Genomic DNA, 23,184 nt, shown 5'->3' with positions numbered 1-23,184 from the left:
TTTAAATATTCAAATAAAATGGCAAAGACAAGCACAATGGAGGTTAACCAATCATAGATGTCTATTTTTTGGCCAAATCAAGGCCGTTCTGTACCAGATCAAAAATCTACATATGCAGACGTTGAAATCAAGGCCAGAGCGGATGGACCAAATTTCAACCAATAACTGAAGTCCATTGACATTGTGCATCAGTCGATGCTTACTGGAGCAATTAAAAAACAAATGCAATTTGCAAATCCATTTCTCAGCATGTCAATTTTAATCATTAGCTTACATGCGTCTTTGCTCAAGTAATTTCCATTTTTCGAATGGTTGTCAATTCATTAGAATCTTAGCCCATCAGTGTATCAATTTACCAATGTGATTACCATTGCACATTCTCTCTCTCCTTTCAAATTCTCCACAAGTTATTTTGGCTGCTGTATTTTACATTCAGCAATTCTTAGTAAAAAATTTTTGGAATAAATGTCCATAAAAGCTATAATGTAGTCTAGCTTTTCCTGGGGCTCCTCAAAAGCTATTGGGGAGAGAGGCCAGCAGAGAGCAGGTGTGTAATTGTGCAAAAGAACAATAAGAGCATGCATATTAGCCTAATGCTGAATTGAGTGTATTACCAGTGTTATGAAAGACAGAGACCAGAACTTTCTGCCAGAGTTGAGCAATGTCAAGTGGCTACGCGATGTCGCAAGCACTTGAGTTAAATGTGTTGTCGGCATTTAACTAGTCCCTTCCCACTATGAAAAAACTGGTTGAATCAACGTTGTTTTCACATAATTTCAACAACAAAAAAATCAATGTGATGACCTTGAATCAACGTGAAAAACTGATCGGATATTTAAAAGGTCATCAACGTAAGGGAATTTAGCATTTTTTTAAAAACCGAAATCAAATTACATTAGATGGCTTGTTGATTTCACGTTGAACTCACGTTAGTTGAAAACTCAACCAAATGTAAGTGTTTTTTAAGAAAGGAATGCCCAGCCAGCGGTCCCAGTTGATTGGTGTTTAATCTGACGATAGACACAAGGAAGCACATTAGGCTGTAGACTCGTCTGCTAGCATGGAAACAACCGTGAATAAGCAGGGAGCCAATGCAACCGCCACAATTAGAGCTAGCTAACTCGCTCCCACAGCAATAACATCCAATAGCACATCCCTGGATGCCCCCAATATCCAACAGGAACCATACACACACACACACACGGTGCATTCGGAAAGTATTCAGATGCCTTGACTTTTTCCACGTTGTTACGTTACAGCCTCATTCTAGAATGTATTACATATTTTTTTCCCCTTATCAATCTACCCACAATACCCCATAATGACAAAGTGAAAACTGGGTTTTAGACATTTTTGCATAATTAGAACAAATTAAAAAAGAAATACATGATTTTCATTAGAATTCAGACCCTTTGCTATGAGACTCAAAATTGGGCTCAGGTGCATCCTGTTTCCATGGATGAGCCTTGAGATGTTTCTACAACTTTATTGGAGTTCACCTGTGGTTAATTCAATTGATTGGACATGATTTGAAAAGGCTCACACTTGTCTATATAGGGTCCCACAGTTGACATTGCACCGTTGACATTGAACCTTCCAGAAGGACAACCATCTCAGTAGCACTCCACCAATCAGGCCTTAATTGTAGTGTCCAGACAGAAGCCACTCCCCAGTAAAAGGCACATGACAGCCCGCTTGGAGTTTGCCAATAGGCACCTAAAGACCCTTAGAACATGAGAAACAAGATTCTCTGGTCTGATGAAATCAAGATTGAACTCTTTGGCCTGAATGCCAAGCGTCATGTCTGAAGGAAGCCTGGCAACATCCCTACGGTGAAGCATGGTGGTGGTGGCAGCATCATGCAGTGGGGATATTTTTCAGCGCCAGTGACTGGGAGACTAGTCAGGATCAAGGGAAAGATTAACGGAGAAAAGAAAAGTAAAGTCTCTGAATGTCCTTCAGTGGCCCAGCCAGATCCTGGACTTGAACCCGATCAAATATCTCTGGAGACCTGAAAATAGCTGTGATGCTCCCCTTCCAACCTGACAACGCTTGAGAGGATCTGCAGAGAAGAATGGGAGAAACTCCCCAAATATAGGTGTACCAATCTTGTAAATTAGCAAAAATGTATAAAAACCTGCTTATCCATTATGGGGTATTGTGCGTAGGTTGCTGAGATTTTTATTTTATTTAATACATTTTAGATTAAGGTTGTAACGTAACAAAATGTGGAAAAAGTCAAGGGGTCTGAATACTTTCCAAAGGCACTATATTCATATACAGTACCAGTCAAAATTTGACACACCTACTCATTCCAGGGTTTTTCTATATTTGTACTATTTTCTACATTGTGGAATAATAGTGAAGACATCAACACTATGAAATAACACATATGGAGTCATGTAGTAACCAAAAACAAATAAAAATATATTTTACTTTGGAGATTCTTCAGTAGCCATCCTTTGCCTTAATGACAGCTTTGCGCACTTGGCATATATTTTTTTATATTTTTTATTAACCTTTTATTTAACTAGGCAAGTCAGTTAAGAACAAATTCTTATTTACAATGATGGCCTACCAAAAGGCAAATTACCCACTGTGGGGACGGGGGTTGGGATTAAAAAATATGTAAATATAGGACAAAAGACACATCACGACAAGAGAGACAACAACACTACATAAAGAGAGACATATAAAAATAGAATACCGTATTTCAGAACGTGACCTACCGCTTGCATAGAATTATCAGACGATCACAGAAATAAGAATGAATATGAGGTGCTATCTTGAATCCTTGGGACGTCCATTCCCTAAACCATTTTACATTGACTTCAATGGGGTAGGAATGTCCCAAGGATCCCGGATAGCACAGATCATGAATAAAACGGGCGTCTCCATTCAATTAAATGATGGCATAATGGCTGGACTGGCTGCCATTGCGAGTGTACCATAGGTGCAAAGCAGGAAGTAAAAGCAGGAAGTGTACCCATCAGTCTGTGCCATCGAGGTGTGATTTCTTGAATCAACACAAATAATAATACAAAAAAATACATTCCATTGCATGAGCCACATTTGTAGTATGGATGTGGGCAAAACCGTGAGCACCTGTGGCCCCTTATGAGGAGTTCAGATTTTTTGTAGCCCCCAACCCAGTTAAAGTTGCCCATCCCTGAGCTAAACCTATTGCAGAGAATGTACTTGTCACAGTGCAAGAAAATGAAATTACTTGAAAGCCAGCTAGTGGGCGAGATTAAATGACAGCTCCCTGTCCCCCTTACACATAGTTTGAAAATATCCAAAGTTTGAAAACTCCAAATAGCCTAACCAACCACTGGGAGGCATCCACATGGTCCTAAAGCACACTGGTGCCTCTTTGGATCACATTCCAATGATAAAACTGTGGGGGGGCGGGCATGTCCCCCCCGTCCCCAGTGAAAGTTGTGCCCCTGGTTAAAACGAAGTTTGATATCATGGATGATCAGTTCTTGCATTCAGAGCTCTATGAATTTGAGTGTCGTTTAGCTTACATTTCTCCACCCCCACCTTCCCTCAACTTTACCCAAACAGCATATATTTATTATTGTTTGAACAGCAGATTTACCCTTTTCTACCTTTTCTCCAAAATGTCTTACTCATCTTTATGATGGCTGATAAGCAATGCATACATTAAGAAAATACGTTTAGATACTTTACCATTCCCTTCCTGCAGTACACACTGCTCAATTGAAAAATATTCATATTTGGCACGGTATGTTTCGTCCAGGTATAATCCATAATCTTCCTCCCACAAAACATGAGCTTTTCCTTTAGCCTTGATAGAAAGACATTTAATCTTTGTTTCAGCTGAAACTACCAAAATAATTCTCCCTGTGATAGTATCTCCCCTTGAAAATACATATGGCTCATTTTCCGGATCATATTTGATGGTAAAGATTTGGATTGTCATTCTGGTCCACGAAATGAAGCGTAACCAACACAGAAAGAAAAACAAATGTTGGTAGGGTTCACAACGGTCTTTAATATAACATAGTAAGGGAGGAGGTCTGTATTTACAAAAGGCGGGGACAATAAGTAGGCCTACGCCCACAATATTTGCAATGTCATCATTAAACATCTGAGTCACGTCTGATTTAATTTTCCAATACTTGTGACAGCATAACTCTGATTCTTCTCCATCAAATAAAAAGTTATAAAGGCCTATATAAGGTTTATGTATGCATAGGGTGTGGTATTTAGTTGGTGTTCCTGGTTTTATGTATCTCATCATAAAAAAAATGGTCCAGTAGCCTATTATCATCGTGGACGTTCCTGCTATTTATTTCACTGTACTTATTTGGAAATTGCTATTTTTACTATTATAATATATATATATATATATATATATATATAATACATTTTTTATTTGATTATCAGCACCACCATGAAATTAGAACATTCATTGTTACATTCATAACAGCAATATTCATATTTAGACAACTTATACAAGGCACACTTAAGCAGAGCTTTGTTCCATTTCATTATTCATAGTTGGCATTTCCACAAAGATATTGAAGTTAGACACGTTGTCATGTCAATGACAAGAAACATCAACAACAGAGAAGTATGGAAGTATAAATGGAAGTCTAAAGAGATAGAACACTGCACATTATCATATACAATGCATTCATTTGTTATATTTTACCCTCTTATCTTTTCTCCCACTAGGATTTACCACCAAAATCAGACAGGGATGGGTACGTTCCGTAGGCTGGGGGAGGCGCTAAAGCTCCTGGGGCCATTGGTGGATAGGCTCCTGGGGCCATTGGTGGATTGGCTCCTGGGGCCATTGGTGGATTGGCTCCTGGGGCCATTGGTGGATAGGCTCCTGGGGCCATTGGTGGATAGGCTCCTGGGGCCATTGGTGGATAGGCTCCTGGGGCCATTGGTGGATAGGCTCCCGGAAATTGTGGTGTGCTGTTCCATCCGGGTTGGTTTGCATTCCCGAACGAGTCAAAACCAAAGTCAGAGTAAGGTGGCGGCTGCAGTCCAGGCGTTTGAGTTGCAGGGAGGATGACCAGTGGCAATTTGATTTCTGGGTCTCTGGCATAGGGAACATCCAGGACGATCTATGACATAAACAAGGATATTGGAATCAAAGGGAATGCAATAGTTAGGCTATAGGCCTATGGCAAAGCACAGTATGCAAGCTAGAATTAAAAGGTAAATTATTACATTTACATTTTAGTCATTTACGCCCAACGCTCTTAACCAGTAGGCTACCTGCTACCCTTGATTATTGGATTTAACGTATATTCAAACTCATATTTCAAGTGCAAACTGTTTTAAAAAAAACACTTTTCCATTTGAGTTAGAAAAAATTACTTGTATAAATCGATCAGTGACACTTTGTCAAACAGTATAACGATTTACCAATTGCAAAACGTGGACTCAATAAGAACATGGTTTGCCCAACAGCAAGTTATACTTAGATAACATTTGTGGTTAAAAAGTAACCAGCCTCTAGTCTTTGTTCTACATTTTTATCAATGATAACAACCCACATGACTTCAGAAGTTGTAAAAATAGGTCATTAATCATTTCAAAAGTCTGATGACTCCCTTGGTAAACAATGACAAAATAAAAGAGGTGTTTCACCAGAGCATTCCTGTTGTAGCAACAAAGCCCACTACAGCATGTTGTAAGCCCAGAACATGTTTTTCTGTATCTTAGTAAATAAATGGTCAAAGCACATTGTAGTAGTGGCTTTGGATAGACACTAAATATATGTTTTAACAGTTCACTCTCTCTCACGCACACACACACAGAGAGAGACACACACCTTCAGCCTGTACTCGCATTTAATATTACTGCAGGTGAAGATGGATGGAACAATGTGTTGTGGGATTTTAAGGACTTTAGTGACTTTCAGTTTCCCAGATGGCGGGATGGGCTCTCCCAGCTCTTTCAGGATGTCTTTGGTGGACACCCTCCTCTTTCCCCTCGCAAAGAAGCTGTCCTTCTGGTACAGGGTGTACTTGGGCTTGATCTCACGAGAGGAGCTATTCTCAATGGACGCCACAACCTTTAGGTCTTCACCTGCAAAGGGAGGGGGTGTATATTTATGGTAGCAATGTTGTTCTGGATTCATGAAGGTCAAACCTAATATGAGATAAATGATAATTCAAACACTTGAGCAAATCTACCATGTCTGTGCATGATTTGCGTGAAACCTCAACTTGTGCTTTTTTCTCATTCCGACATGTATGAATAACACTGTATTTATGAATTACTCAGAGTGGAACTGACAGCGTTTTAATGTTATTTAACTAGGCAAGTCAGTTAAGAACAAATTCTTATTTTACAAACAACCACAGTTACTCATGGATTAAACAAGCGTACAGTAAATAACACAATAGGGAAAAAAATAGTCTATATACAGTGTGTGCAAATGGTGTGAGGAGGTAAGGCAATAAATAGGCCGTAGTAGCGACGTAATTACAATTTAGCAAATTAACACTGGAGTGATAGATGAGCAGATGGTGATGTGCAAGTTGAAATACTGGTGTGCAAAAGAGCAGAAAAGTAAATAAAAACAGTATGGGGATGAGGTAGGTAGATTGGGTGGGCTATTTACAGATGGGCTATATAACAGCTGCAGCGATCGGTTAGCTGCTCAGATAGCTGATGTTGTATAGTTGGTGAGGGAAATATAAGACTCCAGCTTCAGCGATGTTTTTGCAATTCGTTCCAGTCATTGGCAGCAGACAACTGGAAGGAAAGGCGGCCAAAGGCTTTGGGGATGACCAGTGAGATATACCTGCTGGAGCGTGCTACGAGTAGGTGTTATCATGACCAGTGAGCTGAGATAAGGTGGAGCTTTACCTAGCATGGACGTATAGATGACCTGGAACCAGTGGGTCTGGCGACGAATATGTAGCGAGGGCCAGCCGACTAGAGCATACAGGTCGCAGTGGTGGATGGTATAAGGGGCTTTGGTGACAAAACGGATGGTGCTGTGATAGACTGCATCCAGGTTGCAGAGTAGAGTATTGGAAGCGATTTTGTAAATTACATCGTTGAGGATCGGTAGGATAGTCAGTTTAACGAGGGTAGGTTTGGCGGCGTGAGTGAAGGGGGCTTTGTTGCAAAATAGGAAGTCGATTCTAGATTTAATTTTGGATTGGAGATGTTTAATATGAGTCTGGAAGGAGAGTTTACAGTCTAGCCAGGCACCTACAGTGCCTTGCGAAAGTATTCGGCCCCCTTGAACTTTGTGACCTTTTGCCACATTTCAGGCTTCAAACATAAAGATATAAAACTGTATTTTTTTGTGAAGAATCAACAACAAGTGGGACACAATCATGAAGTGGAATGACATTTATTGGATATTTCAAACTTTTTTAACAAATCAAAAACTGAAAAATTGGGCGTGCAAAATTATTCAGCCCCTTTACTTTCAGTGCAGCAAACTCTCTCCAGAAGTTCAGTGAGGATCTCTGAATGATCCAATGTTGACCTAAATGACTAATGATGATAAATACAATCCACCTGTGTGTAATCAAGTCTCCGTATAAATGCACCTGCACTGTGATAGTCTCAGAGGTCCGTTAAAAGCGCAGAGAGCATCATGAAGAACAAGGAACACACCAGGCAGATCCGAGATACTGTTGTGAAGAAGTTTAAAGCCGGATTTGGATACAAAAAGATTTCCCAAGCTTTAAACATCCCAAGGAGCACTGTGCAAGCGATAATATTGAAATGGAAGGAGTATCAGATCACTGCAAATCTACCAAGACCTGGCCGTCCCTCTAAACTTTCAGCTCATACAAGGAGAAGACTGATCAGAGATGCAGCCAAGAGGCCCATGATCACTCTGGATGAACTGCAGAGATCTACAGCTGAGGTGGGAGACTCTGTCCATAGGACAACAATCAGTTGTATATTGCACAAATCTGGCCTTTATGGAAGAGTGGCAAGAAGAAAGCCATTTCTTAAAGATATCCATAAAAAGTGTTGTTTAAAGTTTGCCACAAGCCACCTGGGAGACACACCAAACATGTGGAAGAAGGTGCTCTGGTCAGATTAAACCAAAATTGAACTTTTTGGCAACAATGCAAAACGTTGTGTTTGGCGTAAAAGCAACACAGCTGAACACACCATCCCAACTGTCAAACATGGTGGTGGCAGCATCATGGTTTGGGCCTGATTTTCTTCAGCAGGGACAGGGAATATGGTTAAAATTGATGGGAAGATTGATGGAGCCAAATACAGGACCATTCTGGAAGTAAACCTGATGGAGTCTGCAAAAGACCTGAGACTGGGACGGAGATTTGTCTTCCAACAAGACAATGATCCAAAACATAAAGCAAAATCTACAATGGAATGGTTCAAAAATAAACATATCCAGGTGTTAGAATGGCCAAGTCAAAGTCCAGACCTGAATCCAATCGAGAATCTGTGGAAAGAACTGAAAACTGCTGTTCACAAATGCTCTCCATCCAACCTCACTGAGCTCGAGCTGTTTTGCAAGGAGGAATGGGAAAAAATGTCAGTCTCTCGATGTGCAAAACTGAGAGACATACCCCAAGCGACTTACAGCTGTAATCGCAGCAAAAGGTGGCGCTACAAAGTATTAACTTAAGGGGGCTGAATAATTTTGCACGCCCAATTTTTCCGTTTTTGATTTGTTAAAAAAGTTTGAAATATCCAATAAATGTCGTTCCACTTCATGATTGTGTCCCACTTGTTGTTGATTCTTCACAAAAAAATACAGTTTTATATCTTTATGTTTGAAGCCTGAAATGTGGCAAAAGGTCGCAAAGTTCAAGGGGGCCGAATACTTTCGCAAGGCACTGTAGGTATTTGTAGTTGTCTACATATTCTAAGTCAGAGCCGTCCAGAGTAGTGATGCCAGTCGGGTGGGCGGGTGCGGGCAGCGAACGGTTGAAAAGCATGCCTTTTAGTTTTTACTAGCGTTTTAAGAGCAGTTGGAGGCCACAGAAGGAGTGCTGTATGGCATTGAAGCTCGTTTGGAGGTTAGTTAACACAGTGTCCAAAGAAGGGCCAGATGTATACAGAATGGTGTCGTCTGCGTAGAGGTGGATCAGAGAATCACCCGTAGCAAGAGCGACATCGTTGATATATACAGAGAAAAGAGTCGGCCCGAGAATTGAACCCTGTGGTACCCCATAGAGAATAACACCATATTAAGCATGCATTGAACTGCATCCCTCTATTCTGCCAACAATGCCTTACTATGCGTCATTACATTTTTTGTCAAATATAACTTTTTTTTTTTACTGTGAATTTGATATTTTTTGACTGATATAACGGTCTGTTTCATATCTGCAAAGTAATTAAAATGCTGTCAATTCCACTTTAACCACTAAAGTCAACAATGCAACTGACAATATTCAGCTGTATTGTTTGTTTATGCATGACAAAGAACAAAATGCAATCCTCTGAAAAGCATATGCTTGAAGATTGGAATACTGACAACGCCCTCCCTTCACGTTTACATGTTTCCATGCCTTATATTTTCTAAGGACAGTAAAATGTTCTTAAGCAACAGTAATACACATTGGTATGGTATGAAAGGCTATATACCAGATGTGCATTACTATGTCCCTAGCTCTCATTAGTCCTGTTGGTTTTCTTACCTAAGTAGTAGCCCATTCTCTCTATGTGAATGTCCATTCCCACTTTTCCTGAGGTGAATAACTTCATCTTTTTATCCTTGGTTCCATGCTGAGGCATCTGAAAAGGAACAAAGACACTACAAACAACACTACCACCATACAACCACAATCAGGAGGATAAAACATTTAAGAGTAGCATTGGCAATACTACATTAGTATCCTGCATACCACTGCTGGCTTGCTTCTGAAGCTAAGCAGGGTTGGTCCTGGTCAGTTCCTGGATGGGAGACCAGTGCTAGGGGACACTGCACGCTCTGAGGTCATTAAAGATCCCATGGCACTTATCGTAGGGGTGTTAACCCCGGTGTCCTGGCTAAATTCCCAATCTGGCCCTCAAACCATAACGGTCACCTAATAATCCCCAGTTTACAATTGGCTCATTAATCCCCCTCCTCTTCCCTGTAACTATTCCCCAGGTCGTTGCTGCAAAAGAGAACGTATTCTCAGTCAACTTACCTGGTAAAATAACTAATAAATATCAGGATAGGCTCACACAGTAGTACTCATTGTGTCAACAGGGAGTGTGTGTGTGTGTGTGTGTGTGTGTACCATCAGCTCAGGGATGCTGCCCAGGTCTGCCTTGGAGACAAAGGGGAACTCAGCCCTGGCTTTGCTGGATATCCTCATTGATCTGCTCAACTTGGCCTCTAACGTATACAGGATTTTCCCCCAGGCGCCTTTAAAGGATGATGGCATTGCTCTATGAACAAGGAATATCAGTATTATTTTATTTTTTTAAATTACAAAACGAAGACTAAGAATGGTGATAGATTATAGTCAACATTCTACATAAAGTTGATATTTTATGGTGTAGTATCTACAAGCAATTTGGAAACTACAGACTAGGGCCATAAATAAACAAGTGAACTGTCATAATCGGAAAATGGCAACTAATGTCTCCGATTGGTATATGGTGCTAGACCTGTAACTAGGCTACAGTAGTCTTCAGTTACATATACATCAAGACAAAGCCATTATGGGTCGGTTTCAAGGACACAAAATATGATTATTAATAGGAGAATCTCCATTGAGCGTTCATTTCAGCCCTAGACTAGGATGACCCTATATGTAATTAGGCTATTTACAGGTAACTGCCAAAATAAAGGAAACACACGTGTAAATGAGGGATACAAAAAAATATTGAATGTGGTTCCTGAATGCGGTGCCTAAGTTAATTAAGCAATTAACATCCCATCATGCTTAGGGTCATGCATAAAAATGCCCAGTTGCCCATTATTTTGGTCTCAGTAACTTTGAAAGAGGGGTCTCAAAGGAGCATAGGGGGTTTAAAGTGTGTGTCAGTCACCAGATCTCAACCCAATTGAACTATTATGAGAGATTCTGGAGTGGTGCCTGAGACAGTGTTTTCCACCACCATTAACAAAGCACCAAGTTATGGAATTTCTTGTGGAAGATTGGTTTCACATCTCACATCCCAGTTCCAGAAACATAATCTATGCCAATGGCGCATTGAAGCTGTTCTGGTGGCTCATGGTGACCCAACGTCATTAAGACACGTTACGTTGGCAATTCCTTTATGTTGGCAGCTACCTGCATATACATGTACTATCTGCAATCTATTGATTATATTATTGACTTAATATGGCTGTTTGCACAGGCAGCTCATTTCTGATCTTTTTTCACTAATTGGTCTTTTAACCAATCTGATCATATATTTTGCAAATAATTGGGCAAAATATCCTAATTGGGCTGCCTGTGTAAACGTAGACTAAATCATTCATTTCTTCTCATTCAGTGTATCATATAGGTATGCTAGCATGCTGACCAAACCGGACGCGCACTTTGATTTTGTTCACCCACACCAGAAGCGATGAGGACACGCAGGTTGAAATATCAAAACAAACTCGGAACCAATGATATTAATTTGCGGACAGGTTAAAAGTATTAAACATTTGTGGCAATTTAGCTAGCTAGCTTGCTGTTGCTAGCTAATTTGTCTTGGGAAATAAACATAGGGTTGTTATTTTACCTGAAATGCAAAGTCCACTACTCTGAAAATCCACAGATAAAACGGTGAAACAAATTTGTTTCTCATCTCTCCTCCTCCTTCACGCTTATTTTTCTTCTTTGAACTTGATGCGACGGTTGGCAACCAACTTTACGGTGAATTACTACAACCGACGGATCATCTTTCAATCACCCACGTGGGTATATGCTCCTAAAAACCAATGAGTAGATTGGAGAGGCCGGCATGTTGAGTGTCACAAATAGAACCAATTTTGATTTTAGTGCCTGGCGCCGCAGACGCTCGCTGCTGCGCACGAGCAGTGTGGGTGCAATGATTTGAATCGCACGCGATGCGAGCGTTGTGGTCAGCATGTAAGACACAATCAATCACAAGTACTTAGAAAGTTAACCATTGTAAACATTCTGAAAACAACTCAGGATTACCTTGTTGATGTTAACAAGATAGCTTACTACTCTAATTATATGATTGTGCTTCATGATCAAGTGTCTAAGCGATGTAAATATTAGCCCACCAGGTGTGTTTGCAGGGCACTTACTGTTGAGGGATCTGAAATGTGAATGGGTAAACGTGAGTTCCAGGAACTACGACATTACAATCTGAAAAAACAACAAGTCACGTTTATGTTAAAAGATCAAAAAGAATCTGTCCTAAAATATGGACCAAATATTTTCCAAGACCATGCACAAAGATATCTCATTACCGTAACACTTGTAAAGTTAGAAAATAAACATAGAAATGTGAAAATAAAAACATTTAAACTATTTCAATTTGAACCAGTTATCTAATTACCGTAACGTGTGGCTTGTAATATTATTCTAGGAGTATTTTATCACTGATGCATTTCGGTAATGAGATCCATGTTACAGTAGATGAGACCACATTACGTTAATTAACAAATAAATGAGCAAATGGTACTTTAATAAGAGCAAAAAATATAATTTAGAACCATATTAACCATTAAGAACAACACATTGATCATAAACTCCCTAAAATTGCCCAACTCTACCACATCCCACTCCCCCTAAACCACCTTTTTTTATGCAAAGTTCTGCCCTATTCCTTGTGTAATTACATAAACAATTATACAACATTAGTATGCAATTACAATGCAATAACATGATTACAGTGTTACTACTGTAAGATACCGACAGTGTTCCAACCAGTGCCTAAAATAATGCTTTTTTTCCTGTATGTATGTATGTATGTATGTATGTATGTATGTATGTATGTATGTATGTATGTATGTATGTATGTATGTATTTATGTACAGTTGAAGTCGGAAGTTTACATACACCTTAGCCAAATACATTTAAACTCAGTTTTTCACAATTCCTGACATTTAATCCTAGTAAAAATGCCCTCTCTTAGGTCAGTTAGGATCACCACTTTATTTTAAGAATGTGAAATGTCAGAATAATAGTAGAGAGAATGAATGATTTATTTCAGCTTTTATTTATTTCAACACATTCCCAGTGGGTCAGAAGTTTACATACACTCAATTAGTATTTGGTAGCATTGCCTTTAAATTGTTTAACTTGGGTCAAATGTGTCGGGTAGCCTTCTACAAGCTTCCCACAGTAAGTTGGGTGAATTTTGGCCCATTCCTCCTGACAGAGCTGATGTAACTGAACCAGGTTTGTAGGCCTCCTTGCTTACACACGCTTTTTCAGTTCTCCCCACACATTTTCTATGGGATTGAGGTCAGGGCTTTGTGATGGCCACTCCAATACCTTGACTTTGTTGTCCTTAAGCCATTTTGCCACAACTATGGAAGTATGCTTTGGGTCATTGTCCATTTGGAAGACCCATTTGCGACCAAGCTTTAACTTCCTGACTGATGTCTTGAGGTGTTGCTTCAATATATCCACATCATTTCCTTTCCTCATGATGCCATCTATTTTGTGAAGTGCACCCGTCCCTCCTGCAGCAAAGCACCCCCACAACATAATGCTGCCACCCCCGTCCTTCACGGTTGGGATGGTGTTCTCTGGATTTCAAGCGTCCCCTTTTTCCTCCAAACATAACGATGGGCATTATGGCCAAACCGTTCTATTTTTGTTTCATCAGACCAGAGGGCATTTCTCCAAAAAGTATGATATTGTTGTCCATGTGCAGTTGCAAACCATAGTCTGGCCTTTTCATGGTGGTTTTGGAGCAGTGGATTCGTCCTTGCTGAGCGGCCTTTCAGGTTATGTCGATGTAGGACTCGTTTTACTGTGGATATAGATACGTTTGTACTTGTTTCCTCCAGCATCTTCGCAAGGTTGTTTGCCGTTGTTCTGGGATTGATTTGCACATTTTGCACCAAAGTACGTTCATCTCTAGGAGACAGAATGCGTCTCCTTCCTGAGCAGTATGATGGCTGCGTGGTCCCATGGTGTTTATGCTTGCGTACTATTTTTTGTACAGAAGTGCCTTCAGGCCTTTGGAAATTTCTCCCAAGGATGAGCAAGACTTGTGGAGGTCTACAGTTATTTTTCTGAGGTCTAAACCATGGTCTTACAATGGAAGAGGCTGGCTGGAGAGTACAGCCTATTGTAAACAGGTCCACAGTGTCATCAATTGTGCAAATATTCCGTAGGGAAAACAGCTAAATATGTACTCGTTCTTTACTTTTGTTACAGCATTTCATTCACAACAATACAACAACTATTGTAAAGGTAAATGCAAGTCTGAAAATCACAAGATAAGATATGTATGAAGAATATAAAGTAATACAGCACAATTTGAATAGAATTATACTATCTGTGACATTATCTATTTGTGAATTCTACATGTCATAAAGGACTGCACAACGACCTCATATTATGTAATTGTGTGGGATAATGTCAGCTTCCACCAAACCAACATTGGAACTATTTTCTCTCCATACCCCCTGATTCCTACCGCAAGCTCTGGACAATTTCACCTGGATCTTGCAGCTAGCTAGCTGTTATCCGAGTGACTATTGGCTAACGTCGGTCCGGAGAAAACACCAATTATCCCGGAGCTAACCAGCTGAAGAGTTCCATCAGCCACTCCTGGGCTGCAATCACCAAGCCGGACCCATTTTACTGCCGATGCGGAGCCCCACCGGGCCTTCATAACTGGACTACCAACGTGATCTACCCGAGGGAGTTGTTCAACTGGCCCCTACGTCGCGACGTAACCTGAACGCCCATCTGCTAACTGCGGCCCATTATTCGTTAGCTGTCTTGAGCATATCGGCTGCTAGCTGAATAGGTCTATCGGACAATTTTCCTGGGCCACTATAACTATGTTGCCAATCGGATTGTTCCCCTCTACCACACGGAACCCCACTAACCTACCGACAGAAACGCATGAGGTGGCTAACAACAGACCTCCGTCTTATGCTAGCTTGCTACCCATGGCCCGGCTAGCTGTCTGAATCGCAGTGACCCCAACCAACCTCACTACTCACTGGACCCTTATGATCACTCGGCTAAGCATGCCTCTCCTTAATGTCAATATGCCTTGTCCATTGCTGTTCTGGTTAGTGTGTATTGGCTTATTTAACTGTAGAGCCTCTAGCCCTGCTCAATATACCTTATCCAACCCTTCAGTTCCAACACCAACATATGCGATGACATCACCTGGTTTCAATGATGTTTCTAGAGACAATATCTCTCTCATCATCACTCAATGCCTAGGTTTACCTCCACTGTATTCACATCCTACCATACCTCTGTCTGTACATTATACCTTGAATGTATTTTATCGCCCCCAGAAACCTGTTCATTTTACTCTCTGTTCCGGACGTCCTAGACGACCAATTCTCATAGCTTTTAGCCGTACCTTTATCCTACTCCTCTTCTGTTCCTCTGGCGATGTAGAGGTTAAGCCAGGCCCTGCAGTGCCTAGCTTCACTCCTATTTCCCAGGCGCTTTCTTTTCTTGACTTCTGTAACCATAAAAGCCTTGGTTTCATGCATGTTAACATTTAGAAGCCTCCTCCCTAAGTTTGTTTTATTCACTGCTTTAGCACACTCTGCCAACCTGGATGTCCTAGCCGTGTCTGAATCCTGGTTTAGGAAGACCACCAAAAACTCTGAAATCTCCATCCCTAACTACAACATTTTCAGACAAGATAGAATGGCCAAAGGGGGAGGTGTTGCAATCTACTGCAGAGAGAACCTGCAGAGTTCTGTCCTACTATCCAGGTCTGTACCCAAACAATTTGAACTTCTACTTTTAAAAATCCACCTCTCTAAAAACAAGTCTCTCACCGTTGCCGCTTGCTATAAACCATCCTCTGCCCCCAGCTGTGCTCTGGACACCATTGGTGAACTGATTGCCCCCATCTATCTTCAGAGATCGTGCTGCTAGGTGACCTAAACTGGGACATGCTTAACACCACAGCCATCCTACAATCTAAGCTTGTTGCCCTCAATCTCACACAAATTATCAATGAACCTACCAGGTACAACCCCAAAGCCATAAACACGGGCACCCTCATAGATATCATCCTAACCAACTTGCCCTTTAAATACACCTCTGCTGTTTTCAACCAAGATCTCAGCGATCACTGCCTCATTGCCTGTATCCGTAATGGGTCAGCGGTCAAACGACCTCCACTCATCACTGTCAAACGCTCCCTGAAACACTTCAGCGAGCAGGCCTTTCTAAATCGACCATGCCCGGGTATCCTGGAAGGATATTGACCTCATCCCGTCAGTAGAGGATGCCTGGTTATTCTTTAAAAATGCCTTCCTCACAATCTTAAATAAGCATGCCCCATTCAAAAATGTAAAACCAGGAACAGATATAGCCCTTGGTTCTCTCCAGACCTGAATGCCCTTAACCAGCACGAAAGCATCCTGTGGCATTCTGCATTAGCATCAAACAGCCCACGTGATATGCAACTTTTCAGGGAAGTTAGAAACCAATATACACAAGCAGTTAGAAAAGCCAAGGCTAGCTTTTTCAAGCAGAAATTTGCTTCCTGCAACACAAACTCAAAAAAGTTCTGGGACACTAAAGTCCATGGAGAATAAGAGCACCTCCTCCCAGCTGCCCACTGCACTGAGGATAGGAAACTCTGTCACCACCGATAAATAAACTATAATGGAGAATTTCAATAAGCATTTTTCTACAGCTGGCCATGCTTTCCACCTGGCTACCCCTACCCCGGGCAACAGCACTGCACCCCCCACAGCAACTCGCCCAAGCCATCCCCATTTCTCCTTCTCCCAAATCTAGTCAGCTGATGTTCTGAAAGAGCTGCAATATCTGGACCCCTACAAATCAGCTGGGCAAGACAATCTGGAACCTTTCTTTCTAAAATGATCTGCCGAAATTGTTGCAACCCCTATTACTAGCCTGTTCAACCTCTCTTTCGTGTTATCTGAGATTCCCAAAGATTGGAAAGCAGCTGCAGTCATCCCCCTCTTCAAAGGGGGGGACACTCTTGACCCAAACTGCTACAGACCTATATCTATCCTACCCTGCCTTTCTAAGGTCTTTGAAAGCCAAGTTAACAAACAGATTACAGACCATTTCGTATCCCACCGTACCTTCTCCACTATGCAATCTGGTTTCAGAGCTGGTCATGGGTGCACCTCAGCCACGCTAAAGGTCCTAAACGATATCTTAATCGCCATCGATAAGAAACAATACTGTGCAGCCGTATTCATTGACCTGGCCACGGCGTTCGACTCTCAATCACCACATCCTCATCAGTAGACTCAACAGCCTCAGTTTCTCAAATGATTGCCTCGCCTGGTTCACCAACCACTTTTCCGAGTTCAGTGTGTCAAATCGGAGAGCCTGTTGTCTGGGCCTCTGGCAGTCTCTATGGGGTGCCACAGGGTTAAATTATTGGGCCAACTCTTCTCTGTATACATCAATGATGTCGCTCTTGCTGCTGGTGAGTCTCTGATCCACCTTTACGCAGACGACACCATTCTGTATATTTATGGCCCTTCTTTGGACACTGTTAACTACCCTCCAGATGAGCTTCAATGCCATACAACCCTCCTTCCGTAGCCTCCAACTGCTCTTAAATACAAGTAAAACTAAATGCATGCTCTTCAACCGATCGCTGCCTACACCTGCCCGCCCGCCCTGCATCACTACTCTGGACGGTTCTGACTTAGAACATGTGGACCACTACAAATACCTAGGTGTCTGGTTAGACTGTAAACTCTCCTTCCAGACTCACATCAAACATCTCCAATCCAAAGTTAAATCTAGAATTGGCTTCCTATTTCGCAATGAAGCATCCTTCACTCATGCTGCCAAACATACTCGTAAAACTGACCATCTTACCTATCCTCGACTTCGGTGATGTAATTTACAAAACAGCCTCCAACACCCTACTCAACAAATTGGATGCAGTCTATCACAGTGCCATCCCTTTTGTCACCAAGCCCCATATACTACCCACCACTTTAACCTGTACGCTCTCGTTGGTTGGCCCTCGCTTCATACACGTCACCAAACCCACTGGTTCCAGGTCATCTACAAGACCCTGCTAGGTAAAGTCCCACCTTATCTCAGCTCGCTAGTCACCATAGCAGCACCCACACGTAGCACGCGCTCCAGCAGGTGTATTTCACTGGTCACCCCCAGGGCCAATTCCTCCTTTGGCCGCCTCTCCTTACAGTTCTCTACTGCCAATGACTGGAACGAACGACAAAAATCGACAAAACGACAAACTTCTCCCTCACTAGCATTAAGCACCAGCTGTCAGAGCAGCTCACAGATCACTGCACCTGTACATAGCCCATCTATAAATAGCCCAAAAAATTACCTCATCCCCTACTGTATTTATTTATTTTGCTCCCTTGCACCCCAGTATTTCTACCTTGCACATTCACCTACTGCAAATCTACAATTCCAGTGTTTTTATTGCTATATTGTATTTACTTCGCCACCACTGCCTTTTTATTGCCTTTACCTCCCTTATCTCACCTCATTTGCTCACATTGTATATAGACTTGTTTTTGTACTGTATTATTGACTGTTAGTTTGTTTTACTCTATGTGTAACTCTGTTGTTGCATGTGTCGAACTGCTTTGCTTTTTCTTGGCCAAGGCGCAGTTGTAAATGAGAACTTGTTCTCAACTTGCCTACCTGGTTAAACAAACGTAAAATAAATACAATTGAAATAAATTGTCAGGGAATGGTTTGCTGGGCATGAAAGGATAAGAATGGAGTTCCTTCCACCATCCTCCTCATTCCTAAATCCGATAGAGGTTTTGTTCAGCATGGAGGTGGAAAGCATATGACTATCGGGCACAAGATCAGATGTCTCTATTAGATGCCATGAATCCTGCTTAAGAGGACATCACAGATTGCAGGGGATGGTTGAGCCACGCAAGGAGATTTTTCCCCCGGTGTATCGCAAGAGAAAACATCAGATGTGACGTTGACGAAAATCTCTGGCCAGACCAACAAGAGAGACAGGATGTCCACCAAGAAGATGGGAACTTGCAATGTTACGTAATGTGAGGAAGTACAATTTATTTTTTACAGAAGTACCAAAGTTTTTTTCATTGCTGCTGGTTTTGTTTGTTGCATGGATGTAATTTTGTGGCAAATTCTCTGTTCACTACATATGACTTTACATGTAAGAAATATTAAAAATGGAAATGCAAATGTGAATTTTCTGTTTACATGTAACATATTGCTTAAAATTATAATAATCTGGATACATACAAATGTGCATATCCTTTTTCTGTGTACAACAGTATTGACCTTTCCAAGTAAACTTTTATCTACTGTTGAAATCGGTATCTATAAAGCTCAGTGATACACAATAGCATTCAGCTAGACAAAACTGACATTCTTGTACAGTAAGCGGTCAGTGTCAACAAAAAAGTAGAACAAACTGAAATTTGTATAAAAACAAACATTTCCAGGGTTGACTGCCATGGTGAAAAAACATCTAAACATTTTGACCTGTACAGCTCACACGATGACAATAACTAGGTTTTGAAGCATGAATTAAATGTTTTGGGTGAGTTACTACATCTTGCAGACATGCAATAGAGTTGTGATGTCCCATAAAACAGTTGTGACAATTTAACTTACAGTTTAGAGAATGTTAAGATTTTCAAAAAAATGAGCCAAAGCGATTGAGAAAAACTGTAATATTGAAAAATATTTACCTAACGTTCTAATAATTGTTTAGGGACCCACCCCTAAGTCATTTTGCCTTTTGGTAGGCCGTCATTGTACATAGAAATTTGTTCTTAACTTACTAGCCTAGTTAAATAAAGGTTAAATAAAAAAACACCCCATACCTTGTCACAACACAACTGATTGGCTCAAACGCATTAAGGAAAGAAATTCCACAAATTAACTTAATTAACAAGGCACACATGTTAATTGAAATGCATTCCAGGTGACTACCTCATGAAGCTGGTTGAGAGAATGCCAAGAGTGTGCAAATCTGTCATCAAGGCAAAGGGTGGCTATTTTGAAGAATCTCAAATATAAAATACACGTTTTTGGTTACTACATAATTCCATGTGTTATTTCAAAGTTTTGATGTCTTCACTATTATTCTACAATGTAGAAAGCAGTAAGAATAAAGAAAAACCCTGGAATGAATGTGTCCAAACTTGACTGGTACTAATATATTTATACACACACACACACACGAAGCAACGTTATGCCCCTTGTAGTGCAGTAGTAGCGTCGTTCGACCATTGTCTATCTAATGATCTAACGACGCTACTACTGCACTACAAGAGGCATAACCTTACCTCGTAAATAAATGTCCCATATAAAACTCTGGAACCTGTGCTTGATGTCTTACCTTGGCCTTTTTGTTCTCGAATGATAAATTGTTCAATGCTGAACATCTTGTCCTTGGAATGGTAAGTTACAGTTGTCTTATTATGATGTTCTGTCCAACGGACTTCTGACTTTCCCTTTGCTTTTATGGAAAGATAATCTATTTTGCAATCTTTTCCTAATTCCAACGTTATTCGCCCCGAAATGAAGTCGCCGCTGCTAAAGGTTTTGCCCATACCGTCGTAGGTTACGGAAATGTTCTTTATGGTAGCCAACATCTCAAGAGCGCACCGAGAGATAAAGAAACTAAAATGTTCAACAGTTATGAAAGAAGGGAGCGAGTCTCTTTCACTATGTAGTCTAAACGATGGGCGTGGTATGAACCAGAATATTACAGTGAGACGTTGAATATGGCGATTCTCATTAAAACAGGGAAGAAGCCATTCACCAGCTTGTCAAGCACAATACTATCAAAATACGTTCGTTACTTATCAAATAATGGAGTTTCGCTGATCAACTATCGTCATTACTACCGTTACGGTCAGTATGTACTTCCAAAAAGCCTCATGTCTTCTCTAGTTTTGGTGGCCTTAACTTCATGTTGGTTTGCAATTAGAATATCGACAAAATTCCAGTGAAACTGCTTTTCATCGGCAGGTTTTCTTGTCATGGACCTTCATTTATAAGCATAATTTTTCTCAACACATATATATGGAATAATCGGGATATATTGTATAAAAATACTTATTTGTTTTTAGAATATTGGTTCCGAAATAATATCCTATTGGTGAGCCAACTTGTGAATGCAGAGGGTTTTTTACTTGGTTATAAGGAATTCTTATCACTTTACAAGGTCCCTAACAGCTAAAGATTTTGCAATTGTTTTAGATGGCATTCCCTTAGGTGTTGCTTTATTATTCGACGAACCTTGTCATGCCTTATTTGAACGGTTTTATTGATAATACCTGTTGGAAAAATGTTTGGATGTTGCCACACACATACCTATTTGTTAAGAAAATTAAGGAAGTTTCCTTTAAAATTATTCATAAATATTATCCTGCCAACCACTGTATGAAAAAAACTCAAATTGTACCTTTTGTAATGACCACCCAGAAACGGTGTTACATCTTTTTTTGGCATTGTACTAATGTAAGGAAACTGTGGCAAGACATCAGTAGATTTATAATTTTATACATTTATGAAGATCTTACACTATTGTGGAGAGACGTACTGCTTGGATTCTACCTACAATAGAAATAACTTTAAACTAGTTTATGTAATTCATTTCATTATTCTTTTGGCCAAATTTCATATTCACAAATGTAAATTTACAAACCAACACATTTTCTTACCTTTCAAAAAGAAATTGAACTATATTTTTTAGACATTTAAATACTCTAACAAAAACGCTGTTAGAATTATAAGTGTATGTATGCCCCTTAAGGTCCTTGTGTAATGTGATATTGTACCCCTAACCCAATTGTCCTTTTGTGTGTGTGTGTGTGTGTGTGTGTGTGTGTGTGTGTGTGTGTGTGTGTGTGTATATTAAAAAAGAAAGTACATGGGGGAACACAAGTGTGTGCGTCTGTATATACACTGCTCAAAAAAATAAAGGGAACACTAAAATAACACATCCTAGATCTGAATGAATGAAATATTCTTATTAAATACTTTTTTCTTTACGTAGTTGAATGTGCTGACAACAAAATCACACAAATTATCAATGGGAATCAAATTTATCAACCCATGGAGGTCTGGATTTGGAGTCACACTCAAAATTAAAGTGGAAAACCACACTACAGGCTGATCCAACTTTGATGTAATGACCTTAAAACAAGTCAAAACGAGGCTCAGTAGTGTGTGTGGCCTCCACGTGCCTGTATGACCTCCCTACAACACCTGGGCATGCTCCTGATGAGGTGGCGGATGGTCTCCTGAGGGATCTCCTCCCAGACCTGGACTAAAGCATCCGCCAACTCCTGGACCGTCTGTGGATGGAGCGAGACATGATGTCCCAGATGTGCTCAATTGGATTCAGGTCTGGGGAACGGGCGGGCCAGTCCATAGCATCAATGCCTTCCTCTTGCAGGAACTGCTGACACACTCCAGCCACATGAGGTCTAGCATTGTCTTGCATTAGGAGGAACCCAGGGCCAACCACACCAGCATATGGTCTCACAAGGGGTCTGAGGATCTCATCTCGGTACCTAATGGCAGTCAGGCTACCTCTGGCGAGCACATGGAGGGCTGTGCGGCCCCCCAAAGTAATGCCACCCCACACCATGACTGACCCACCGCCAAACCGGTCATGCTGGAGGATGTTGCAGGCAGCAGAACGTTCTCCACGGCGTCTCCAGACTGTCATGTCTGTCACATGTGCTCAGTGTGAACCTGCTTTCATCTGTGAAGAGCACAGGGCGCCAGTGGTGAATTTCCCAATCTTGGTGTTCTCTGGCAAATGCCAAACGTCCTGCACAGTGTTGGGCTGTATGCACAACCCCCACCTGTGGACGTCGGGCCCTCATACCACCCTCATGGAGTCTGTTTCTGACCGTTTGAGCAGACACATGCACATTTGTGGCCTGCTGGAGGTCATTTTGCAGGGCTCTGGCAGTGCTCCTCCTGCTCCTCCTTGCACAAAGGCGGAGGCCCTCCTACGGCCTCCTCCACGTCTCCTGATGTACTGGCCTGTCTCCTGTTAGCGCCTCCATACTCTGGACACTACGCTGACAGACACAGCAAACCTTCTTGCCACATCTTGCATTGATGTGCCATC

General features: G+C 41.2%; 2 protein-coding genes across 2 annotated transcripts in view; one reads left to right on the top strand and one right to left on the bottom strand.

The window, feature by feature from the left end:
• Nucleotides 1–4,394: 4,394 nt before the first annotated feature.
• LOC139410652 (arrestin domain-containing protein 3-like) lies at nt 4,395–20,963 on the bottom strand. The gene is made up of 6 exons (XM_071156014.1): nt 20,431–20,963; nt 12,203–12,263; nt 10,227–10,377; nt 9,639–9,735; nt 5,819–6,075; nt 4,395–5,105 (listed from the first exon to the last, which is right to left on the bottom strand). Exons 1-6 carry the CDS (start codon nt 20,684–20,686, stop codon nt 4,701–4,703), a joined length of 1,227 nt encoding a protein of 408 aa, XP_071012115.1. The 5' UTR covers nt 20,687–20,963; the 3' UTR covers nt 4,395–4,700.
• LOC139410651 (SKI3 subunit of superkiller complex) overlaps nt 20,923–23,184 on the top strand; it is a 37,149-nt gene continuing 34,887 nt past the window's right edge. The window contains exon 1 of the mRNA XM_071156013.1: nt 20,923–20,948. The gene's annotated coding sequence lies outside the window, so the exon portion shown is untranslated. The remainder of the gene's footprint in view (nt 20,949–23,184) is intronic.

Source organism: Oncorhynchus clarkii, chromosome 6 (assembly GCF_045791955.1).
Source record: "Oncorhynchus clarkii lewisi isolate Uvic-CL-2024 chromosome 6, UVic_Ocla_1.0, whole genome shotgun sequence".
Lineage (NCBI taxonomy): Eukaryota > Metazoa > Chordata > Actinopteri > Salmoniformes > Salmonidae > Oncorhynchus > Oncorhynchus clarkii.
This window is presented reverse-complemented; position numbering and strand designations above follow the sequence as displayed.

Excerpts from the sequence above, each read along its gene's own strand:
- LOC139410652 (XM_071156014.1), bottom strand. The coding sequence starts at position 20,686 with ATGTTGGCTACCATAAAGAACATTTCCGTAACCTACGACGGTATGGGC. Across the intron at positions 9,736-10,226 it reads GCAGCATCCCTGAGCTGATG|ATGCCTCAGCATGGAACCAA; the intron begins GTACACACACAC and ends GTTCCTTTTCAG. Across the intron at positions 6,076-9,638 it reads GAGAATGGGCTACTACTTAG|GTGAAGACCTAAAGGTTGTG; the intron begins GTAAGAAAACCA and ends CTCCCTTTGCAG.